The sequence below is a fragment of the Atta colombica genome, unplaced genomic scaffold (assembly GCF_001594045.1).
Source record: "Atta colombica isolate Treedump-2 unplaced genomic scaffold, Acol1.0 scaffold248, whole genome shotgun sequence".
Classification (NCBI taxonomy): Eukaryota; Metazoa; Arthropoda; class Insecta; order Hymenoptera; family Formicidae; genus Atta; species Atta colombica.
In genome coordinates, this window is record NW_017259346.1 from 762,405 (window position 1) to 773,098 (window position 10,694).

The 10,694-nt window shown below is 30.4% G+C and overlaps 4 protein-coding genes across 6 annotated transcripts in view; 2 read left to right on the forward strand and 2 right to left on the reverse strand.

The window, feature by feature from the left end:
• The window catches only part of LOC108688902 (protein RMD5 homolog A), a 2,528-nt gene extending 1,832 nt beyond the window's left edge, over positions 1-696 (reverse strand). For both annotated transcript variants that reach the window (XM_018195443.1, XM_018195442.1), the window contains exon 1: positions 510-696. In XM_018195443.1, coding sequence (XP_018050932.1) covers positions 510-675 — 166 coding nt within the window. In that variant the 5' untranslated portion in view covers positions 676-696. The remainder of the gene's footprint in view (positions 1-509) is intronic.
• A 555-nt stretch (positions 697-1,251) lies between these two features.
• Positions 1,252-2,771, reverse strand: LOC108688900 (V-type proton ATPase subunit e 2-like). The gene is made up of 4 exons (XM_018195440.1): positions 2,357-2,771; positions 2,041-2,088; positions 1,871-1,958; positions 1,252-1,701 (listed from the first exon to the last, which is right to left on the reverse strand). Exons 1-4 carry the CDS (start codon positions 2,461-2,463, stop codon positions 1,681-1,683), a joined length of 264 nt encoding a protein of 87 aa, XP_018050929.1. The 5' UTR covers positions 2,464-2,771; the 3' UTR covers positions 1,252-1,680.
• Positions 2,772-2,947: 176 nt separating this feature from the next.
• On the forward strand, positions 2,948-5,646 carry LOC108688898 (ras-related GTP-binding protein A). 2 transcript variants are annotated; one of them, XM_018195437.1, is made up of 7 exons: positions 2,948-3,137; positions 3,222-3,396; positions 3,531-3,630; positions 3,867-4,251; positions 4,308-4,523; positions 4,604-4,719; positions 5,205-5,646. In XM_018195437.1, exons 2-7 carry the CDS (start codon positions 3,385-3,387, stop codon positions 5,294-5,296), a joined length of 921 nt encoding a protein of 306 aa, XP_018050926.1. In that variant the 5' UTR covers positions 2,948-3,137; positions 3,222-3,384; the 3' UTR covers positions 5,297-5,646. The 2 variants fall into 2 exon arrangements, with proteins under 2 accessions (XP_018050926.1, XP_018050927.1); XM_018195438.1 differs by having other exon boundaries at positions 2,948-3,125.
• Positions 5,647-6,694: 1,048 nt separating this feature from the next.
• On the forward strand, positions 6,695-9,382 carry LOC108688905 (beta carbonic anhydrase 1). Its single transcript, XM_018195445.1, has 5 exons — positions 6,695-6,787; positions 7,898-7,982; positions 8,531-8,718; positions 8,838-9,029; positions 9,111-9,382. Exons 1-5 carry the CDS (start codon positions 6,695-6,697, stop codon positions 9,318-9,320), a joined length of 768 nt encoding a protein of 255 aa, XP_018050934.1. The 3' UTR covers positions 9,321-9,382.
• Positions 9,383-10,694: the final 1,312 nt, after the last annotated feature.

A 10,694-nucleotide genomic window follows, 5' to 3' on the forward strand; every position in this document is an offset into this window, starting at 1 on the left:
TTTAATGTATCACATAAATATACACTTAAAAAATCTAATTATTCGTTTTAATATCAGTTGAATAATTTCAGTGACAAAACAATTTACGACATTGCGACAAGTATATGTCGCATATAAGACAATATGAGACAATACTTCAGTAATGAGAAAATATAATAAGATAAATAAATATAAGAAATGAATAATTTACATTTAATTGCAAATTACAATTTATATATTACAATTTATGTAAACACATAAAACTAGATTATATAAGTTAAATAGTCTACATGCACTGTTTGAGGTTAGTTGATTTCAAAGAATTAAATTTGGATAATACAAATTTGGAATAATACAGACACATACATTAATAAATGAAGTAATTCATCTAACAGAAAATAAGTTTGAGCCATTAAGGCTCGAGAGCGTGATAAGCCCTCCAAATTGCATGATAATAATTATGGAGAAATTGAGATGAGAGACAAAAGATTTCGGGACATAGGAATATCAATGATCTCATCGCTGTTTACCTTCCTCCAGATCTTTTTTCAGAGATTGTATGTGATTTATCAGATCGCGTAATACTGCCTCCGCATGTTCATTTATCGCACCGAATTTCGACAGAACTTTGTCGACCTCGCGTTCAACAGCATTACACGCCTCCATTATTATCGTATCACTTTTCGCGACTGACATTTGTACTCTGTGGAATACTGTGAAGAACGTAAACTATATCCCAGAATTTCAAGCTAATATCTCGAGTAATATGGATGACTAGTCGAATGGCTCTCATTGGCTGTCGATAATCATCCGATAGTGACATTTTATCGCTCTCATGTGATATAGCCTGCAATTGATGTACAGGTTGTTTCAAAATGATCACATTACACATAAATATATCAAGAGAAAAATGGATAATCATAGAGCAAAAACATAAAAGCCATAGCTAAATGTTTTGTGTCTAAATAATTTTAGAAATTCGCACAGTACATTCCTACAGTAACAATAAACATTTCGTTTTCTTAAGTCATCCTTAAATCATTTTCAGTATCACAAATTTTAAAATTAAAAAGATTACATTATCTATAAAAATAATAATTTTACGAATATATTCTTTTTTAATTTTTTATATATATTCTTTTCTTATTTTTTCGTATCAATATTTTCGTAGGAGAAAGTAAACTTGACAATAGGATAAGTTTAAATGATATAAAGATGTATACAATTAAGACCATGATTTTATTTTTCCAACAATAATTTTTTCAAGTAATCATTACATTAAAATTCTTACACATTTCTAAGTAACTGCGATAGATATTTTATATACAAATTAAATTAATGTATAATTACAACTGAACTGTGATCATTTCATTTATAGGAATTATTAAGACATACTGGCATTTCATTTTCATAAATTTACATTCCTAATTATCTAAGTATCTAGTACACATAGCCACAAAGGCATAATGATGTCATAGAACATCATCATGATGTTGTACATCAACTTAAAAATGTACTTATAAATGACAAATAAGATCATGATGATGTATTTATGACATTATGATCTTATTTGTCACTTATAAGTGCATTTTTAAGTGACTTCTGCGTTCTGTTTGAGTATATATATTTTAATTGAAAATAATGTCGGAGAATGAATGTATACATTTGAAATAAAAAATTTCATGAATGGTGGAATGTTCATTAATCGATGATAGGATTACCCTGTAACAAAATAATATGTATTTAATTTATGAATATTTAAATATAAATTATTTATACATTTCCGCATATTGTTTAACCATGAAATAACAAGATAATTAATTCAATCAATTGATTTTAATACAATCCATACATAAACAATATTATCTAATCTTCAATGTTTTTGACTTACCCATTCTCGAGCCATAACTAATATGGTCTTACTACTCAACTTTGGCCCAATCAATGGATTCATCTGTGCCATATAGCAACATAGCCAGCTATATAAAATAATTTTATTTACGTATAAATTATAAATGTATGAACTAAGACATCAAGATGTCGTAAAAATATTACACTTACAATAGCCAGCACGTAAAGCCCGTTAATACCAGGAGAACTTGCAGTATTCTGCAATAAATGTCAATATAAATTAAAGTTCAACGAATATAGATAACTTGAGCAGATATCGATTTATATCTTTAAAATATCTCTATTAATCGAAATATTCAAGGAAAATTAGATCAATTGCAGTTATTATTTTACAAGCTATAACATTGTGAGAAGAAATGTTTATGCAAGAGGAAATTGTCTATTTCAAGAGATCTGTGTACAAATGTTAATTTCAATGGAAGGAGAATGTACGAAAGTAAAAAAAAGCGTCGAGAGGGATATTTACCCACGATTTGGTCCCTTTGGAACGAAAAGTGGTAGAGCTACTCCTAGAAATACCACGGCGCCCCAGAGAAGCGTGAAAGCTATCACGGGTATTGCAGATGCGCCCATTTTTTTCCTATCTAAACACGTTCCTCCGAAAAATAGCAAACGAACACGGAACCGTATTTCGTATGATTATTTACAGGTATTGAAAGGATCACATGAGAGATTCTTTGTACTATTCACGTGACACATCGATTGACCGAAGAATCTGCGAAGAAGGTAAGTACGGCACTCGATTACACTCGGTAACGTAAATGGATCTGTTCGTTGCGCTATTTCTCTTTTTTTCTTTTTAATATCTAATTAAATATCTATTTTATTATAAACGCAGGAAATATAACACAGTACAACTGCAAAAATATTTCGATTATTATTGCAATGAACAAATTTATCGTCTATCGCGTGAAGTTGTCCCAGATGTTTCGGATATATAACATTCGTATCTACGTATATTCATGCATTATGATTGTAAAGAAAAGTGGGGAAAGGGCGATGTCGCAAAACAGCTGATTTGACAGCATTCCATAGCTGTCATGACGTATATCTAAAAAGTCCCTAAAAAATCTAGATTCCGGAAGTGCATAAGAATTAATAAACATTGAATTGGTAATCGAATGTGGTCTGAACGTTGGCGCGATATCTTTCTTGTCAGTGAGTGACATGGCTAACGATCTGAAGTTGGCGTCAGCAGCTGACTTCTGCATGCTTCTGCGCTGAGAGACGTGAGAGTACGTTTTCATGTGGGTTGATGACGTTATTTCGAAATGAGACGCAACGTGTAATGTATGTAACATATAATCACATTGCGTGTTTTGATGCGACAGTTGGTGATAAACAGCCGCAGGTTGAGTGTACTGCTGTACACGATCCTTGCTCTAGGGCGGAGAACAGTTGATAAGCCAAGATACTTGGAAGACAAACGGAGATCAGCCAGTAACTTTTTTTCCAGAAGAATTTATAGAAACGAATAAACGTTATCCACTCACGATGAAGAAAAAGGTAAACTTTTCTTCTTACATTCTTCTTACATGCAAATGCATGGAATTGCATTTTTTTGTTTTGCATAAGTCTTCATTCTTATGGAGACATATCTTTGTTCTGAGATAAAATGAATATATACCATTTTATTTCAGGTACTGTTAATGGGCAAGAGTGGGTCCGGGAAAACGAGTATGCGCAGCATTATTTTCGCCAACTACATCGCTCGCGATACCCATCGTCTAGGAGCAACGAGTAAGCTAAACTTATGCTAATAGTCCTAAATATTCCACATTTTTTTATTTCAACTGTCTTACTGTAATATCTTAAGATGCTAATACAGTTTTGTGATCAATTTAAATAAATTAATCAGCTATATTAACATTTTAAGATGCTAATACCATCTTAGATATTAATTTCTTTAAGATGATCTTGAATTAAGAACAGATTGTCAGCCTAAAGGAAGACTAATATAATGTAATTTATTACAGTTGACGTAGAACATTCCCATGTTCGTTTTCTCGGCAATTTGGTTTTGAATTTGTGGGATTGCGGAGGACAGGAGGCATTCATGGAGAATTATTTTGCATCACAACGTGATAACATATTTAGAAATGTAGAAGTGTTGATTTATGTCTTTGATGTGGAATCGAGAGAGCTGGACAAAGATATGCATTATTACCAGAGCTGTTTAGAAGCAATACTACAGAATAGCCCAGAGGCGAAGATATTTTGTCTAGTTCATAAAATGGATCTTGTACAAGAGGACCAACGCGATTATATATTCAGGGAAAGAGAGGAAGATTTGAAAAGACTGAGTTTACCTTTAGAGTGCACTTGCTTCAGAACTAGCATATGGGATGAAACCTTATACAGGTATATATCAGATAAGAACATAATTAAAGCAGACAAATAAATCTTTGTTATTGTAGAGCATGGTCATCCATTGTATATATGCTGATTCCCAATGTGAAGGAACTTGAACAAAGCTTGAACCAATTTGCTAATATTATTGACGCGGATGAAGTGCTTTTATTTGAAAGAGCGACCTTTCTAGTAATAAGTCATTGTCAACGACAGTTTCACAGAGACGTTCATCGTTTCGAAAAAGTTTCCAATATAATAAAGCAATTTAAATTGAGTTGTAGGTAAGCATGAATCATGCAAAAAAATAATAAGTTTGACAAGAAAGAAATGCAACGTTTGCAGTTTTTTATTAATTTTGTAGTAAGTTAGCGGCACAATTTCAAAGTATGGAAGTTAGAAATACCAATTTTGCGGCCTTTATCGACATATTTACCTCAAATACATACGTGATGGTTATCATGTCCGACCCAACTATACGTAAGTATTTCAAGTATTTGTACAATTCAAATCCAATATTGATTATATATATATATATATTTTTTAAATTTATTATATATTTATTTACATGACTGAGTATATTTGAAAAACTATATTTGTATATAATTTTATTTTGTATTTGTATTTCATGAAAGCATATAAAAGTATTTTGTATTTTATATTTCAGTATTAATAACAAAAGATTGAAAGTATCTTATATTTTATATTTCAAATACTAAGATTGGCAATCAATTTTATTACAAAATACAAAAAACTGTCAACCTTTTCATTTTAAATACAAAATACATAATACTTTTATGTGCTCCGCTGAAATACAAATTATACTTGTTTTCCAAATATTATATTTTAAATAAAAGTGTTTCAAATATATGTCCTTTATATAAAATATAATCGAGCACTTGATCCTCAAGGTATTATCATGTTTCCTGATATTGAAGTTTGTTAAAACGCGCGTCTTCTTTCAGCATCCGCGGCGACATTAATCAACATACGCAACGCGCGAAAGCACTTCGAAAAGTTGGAACGTGCTAGCCAGAGTTCGGCGTTGACTAGATAGAAGTCGGCGCGACCCAGGCGCCTTGTCACCCGGGTCCATCCTATTAATAATTGCTGAATTTCTGGAATCGCGTATCGTTAAGATAAAGCGCGATTGCGGAGATACGATTGTTGACGAGATCGGGTTACAAAGTATACTTCAATGTATGGCTTCTTCAATGTGAGCGTTTAAATGACAAAATAAGTATATAATCGACGTATCCGAAAGAGGCTGACGATTATCACTGTATTTCAGGCCGTATATTAGGACTCTATTGATATGAATTCATCCCACATATACACGCAGATATGATACATCTCTCATAATGCATCTGCCATTTATCGACGTAGAATAGTTTCCATATTCGCGATTCTCTTGCTCCATTCGGAATTATTTTTTATTCATCTAATAATCGTTTGTGATTCAAAACATGTCGCAATAACATTTCAACGAATATTAGTTATAATTAATCATTACATAATTAATCATTACATATGTTTGTTTTATATCTGCATGATATTATGATATAACAATGCAAGACTGAGTATCCATTTAAGAGCTTCTATTCTCGTAACTGAATCACGACAATAGAAAAGTTCTGATGAAAATAATCGATGTATAATCGCGATATGTTTTAATTATGTGTTCACTGATAGATTTCCTTACTGAAGATTGTCCTCAAGTATAAAAAGAACTTTTAAGTGGATGTGCAATCTATGCTGCATCGGAGTATCATATTGTGATTGTAAAGATAAATAGTTAACGTCAATTTGGTAGGAAAAAAATTTACGATGTGTTTATATGTTTACAATCCTCAAAGATATAACAATTTAAAACTACGATGTATTTTTTAAATGTGCAAATAAATTATAACCACAAGTAAGCTTATATTTCTTCCATGAATGAGTATATTTAAAATTATAAAATTGATAGAAATATTTCCGAAATAAGCTAAAAATATAAAATAAATTTAAAATCATCTGTCTTAAAAACTTTTAGAATAAAAAAAGATTAATCAGATTCTAATCTGATGGTGATTTTTTCTTGAAGGGATTGATATTTTGAAATTATATTGCTGAGGATAGTTCGTACTATAATATTTTCTATTTTTTGAATAAAGATTTAAGATTGCGTAAACTATCACGCTGACTCTCATTCGCCCTGATTTTTTTGAATTTTTGTTGTTGAATTTGGAAGAGTTCGTAAGAAGACATTACATTATTACTATATTTTATAAAGTCGAAACATTTCTGAATTAAAAAAAAAAGATGTAATTCATTTATTTTATGATAGATCAAAGGGAAGTTAAATTTCCCGCCGTTGAGTTGCTAAATGGCGGAATTGTGTGCTGTCATTGTTCTTCACATTAGGAAAATAGTTTCTGAGGGTTCATTTTATAGTTATTACTCGAATGTCGTGATGGATAGAATACTGAAGGGGATCATGAATTACAGAAAGTGTCACCGAGAAGGCATGGTGAAGCAATTCAAACAAGTTAAAGATCATCCCGAGGTATGTTCGTATGATAGAAAAAAAACTCGCGTGACGATTTTTTCGATAGATAGGTATATAGATACATTTGCACTGCCACGCCGAGTGTGATCCACGTGCGTTTTGTTGATACTATCTCAGAGCAAGTGATAGTGAACCGTAAAAAATATTCTTTCGCAACTCCATTTATTAATAAGATCACTTATTTTAAATGTAATGACTCGAAGCATGACCTCAAACCGTGACATGGAATTATTGATTAACCAATAATTGATTAGAGTACTCGTATCTAATAACAGCAAAATGTTTTTTCATACTGACCTATATATAATATGGGGAGATAGTTGTGTTATGTTTTTACCAATAGAGTTATTTTATGTAGATTTATTACCTTATGATGTTATGCTAAGAAAATGTCTGTTTTCTGCTTTTATCACTCACAGTTATTTTATTGATAATACCGTACGTAGATTAGAATATATGTGTATCGACTGTAGGATACATCTCGATTAGTGAATTCTATTTTTACTATAGTATGTATTTCTGTTTATACCAGTAGAGTATTTCTTTATTAATATCGTAGATTATATTTTAGGTGCTAAAAGTGCATTATTGTACATCAATAATCAACATTCAATAATAATCATTATTTTACATCAATAATGAAATATATGTAGAATATTTAATTTTGAAATATAATAAAAATATATATATATTTCTATATTTACATATCTTTCTGTTTTTAAAATAAAAATAAAGAATATCCAGGAATCAAGAAAAGAGGCGCCTTCGTACTACGCAGATTTTGAAACTAAAATTGAATAATCAATAAGAATCTTATTTTATGTATAATCTTTCTATATTATATTCTTTCTACTATTTTTAAAAATATAAAAACATATCCAAATATCTAAAGAAGAAATATCTTCGTATTTTATTTTTTAATATCTTAATAAATAAATAATTATATTATTTATTTATTTATTTAATAAAATTCTCGAATAGACTAAAGTCGAATATATTGTATTGAAAAAAAAATGTATATCACTTAAATACCTTCACCCATATAGCATATTTATAACTTTGCTAACACAGCCTGTAATTTGGTGTTTGTTGTTGTTTCCTACACAGCCAAAGGCAGTGTTCTTTACCTGCATGGACTCCCGGATGATTCCAACTAGATTTACGGAAACGAACATTGGAGACATGTTTGTCGGTACGATCTATTACAGTAGCATGTAACTTGCTAGTTCATTCTCTAATTTTTCTGATTCTATCGTAGCGTATTTTCTTTTCTATGCTTCTTACAATAGATCAGAGATCTTCTAATGAGATAATAGCATACGATATTTATTTATTGCAATCTTAATATATAATCGTATATTTATTCTTTATTTTTTTATCAAAATTTTATTTAATTTTAATCAAGGAAGCACGAGAACTATATATTATATCTAAATTAACATTTTTTTTTTCGGAAATTATTTTTTTATTAAATTTTTCGTTTTTTATTATTACGAATATTATTTTTATGTGTATTATATTTATATATTATATATGTTATATACATATATCTTCTTTCATATATTTATAATAAATAAAATGATTTTTTAAAGAGTTTTTGTATTTTTCGAAATATAATTTATAGTTGAATATATTCACGAATACATGTGATTTCCAAATTTTTCTTTATTCAATGGAATGATCAAGAATCGAAATATATAAAATGTATCAGATGGCCTAACACAGAGTTTATCTTTTCAGTTCGAAATCCCGGTAATGTCATTCCGCACTCGCATCACTTTATGGATGAATTTACTATGTGCGAGGCGGCGGCATTGGAACTTGGATGCGTGGTAAACGATATAAGGCACATTATAGTCTGCGGCCATAGCGATTGCAAGGCGATGAATCTACTCTACGCTTTACGAGACAAAAAGTTCGCGTCTCAAGTACGTTTTTCTTGCGCGGTTGCGTTTCCCGATTAAAAATTCGTCCACAAATTCTTTTTTTCTCGCGTCTCGTTTTCGCACATTTTCGTAATCACGCGATAATGCCATTCGAATTTTAGGCGAATAGAAGAATGTCACCGCTGAAAGCGTGGCTGTATGCGCACGCCAGCAGCAGCTTAACGAAGTTTCAGCATCTCGAAATCACCGGTTTTCGTGAGCCGATTCTCTTCCAAGGAGAGATGTCATTACGAAAATTTGTTGCCTACATCGATCCGGAGGATAAATTCGCCATTGAAGATAAGCTGTCGCAAGTCAGTATATATATAGATCGAATAGAACGATAACAATCGGTTATCTATCTTGTTACATTTGTGGAACTTGTTTTGTTACAGATCAATACGTTGCAGCAACTTCAAAATATCTCGTCCTACGGATTCCTAAAGAAGCGTCTGGAAAGGCACGATTTGCACATCCACGCGCTATGGTTCGACATTTACACCGGCGATATTTATTACTTTAGTCGAGCCAACAAGAGATTCATAGAAATAAACGAAACAACGGAGCCGCTTTTGCTTAAAGAAATTAATAAATATTACTCCTAGAAACCCTTTTTCCAGATAATTGCGTATTTATAATCCAACATATGGAATGTCGCCAGAAACATGCAAGACCGCGTAAAATAATCGTGTATTTTTGTATATTAAACTTTGAAAGATTTAAATTCCGTTTATGTACCTTTGAGAAAACTCGTTATTGATAATAAGTTAATCTTTATTAGTCATCTCTGTTGCAGAGCGAGCAATATGTATTTTGTCAAACTTCAGAGATGTTTAGATTTCTTAACAGAAAATACATTCTTTAATTTATTATATAATTATATATCTATTTTTATAAACATATATATATAATATATTTACAATTTATTTAATATAAATATATTAGTTAATAATAAGTTAATCTAAATTGCTATGTGAATAAATCAAATAAATAAGAAAAAAATCAATATAAGATCGAGGCTAAATCTGAGATGGTTAATAATATTTTTATATGTAAATTTTAGATACATTTTACAATTATATAAATTATGCGCTGCTTCTCTTCTTCTCTTTACTGTCAAATTTGAAGGGCATGGTAACCTAACGTCAGCATGTTACATTATATTGTAGAATACGAAATTATAACAATAACAATAATATGTTATTTTCAGTTTGTCAACTGGGAGGGAGATTTTTGATGAAATCTCGGTAATTCTCGGAGAGCTTCTTGTGAATCAAAATGATGAAGCTCTCAGAGAACTCACTAAAAGCAAACATAGGAATTCCTGAAGAGTTCTTTTTAAAACTTAAATGAAGTTACAAAAATGTTATTATGAGCTTCCGGGGAGCTCCCGTATTGTGTGAGGTTATTTATTATTCCAGCAAACGAGAATGGATTGAAATGGATTAAAATGGGTTCCTTTTCAATCCTGAATGCATTTTTTTATTTATTTATAGGAATTGCATAGAACATATTTCTATGCCTTTCTATCTAAAAATATTATCAGCATTTTCTATGCAATACTCAATTTAGAATTGTGAATAGGAAGTATATAGTTTTTTAATTCAGTTAAATTAAAAAATAATATTAGCAATTTCTGTGCAACGTGAATACTGCTCAATTCAATATTCTGAATGTGAAATGCAGTTTTTCAATTTAATTGAATAAAAAAAGTTTTTATTTAAAAATGAACCATAAATGCTACTTAAATTATTCAAAATTGTAAGTAAGAAATTTTTCGTTTTAATCCAACTAAATTTAAAAAAGTTGTAACATAAAAATAATTGAACTATGTTCTGTTGTTTCTCTTTAATTAAAAGTAAAATGAATGATCGATGTGAACACTCGCAAACCAAGTCAAATACAGCCTGAATATTAGGTTAATCACGACGTCGGCCAAGCGAGATTAGATTATCCGACACTTATCTAATGTTGTCTCA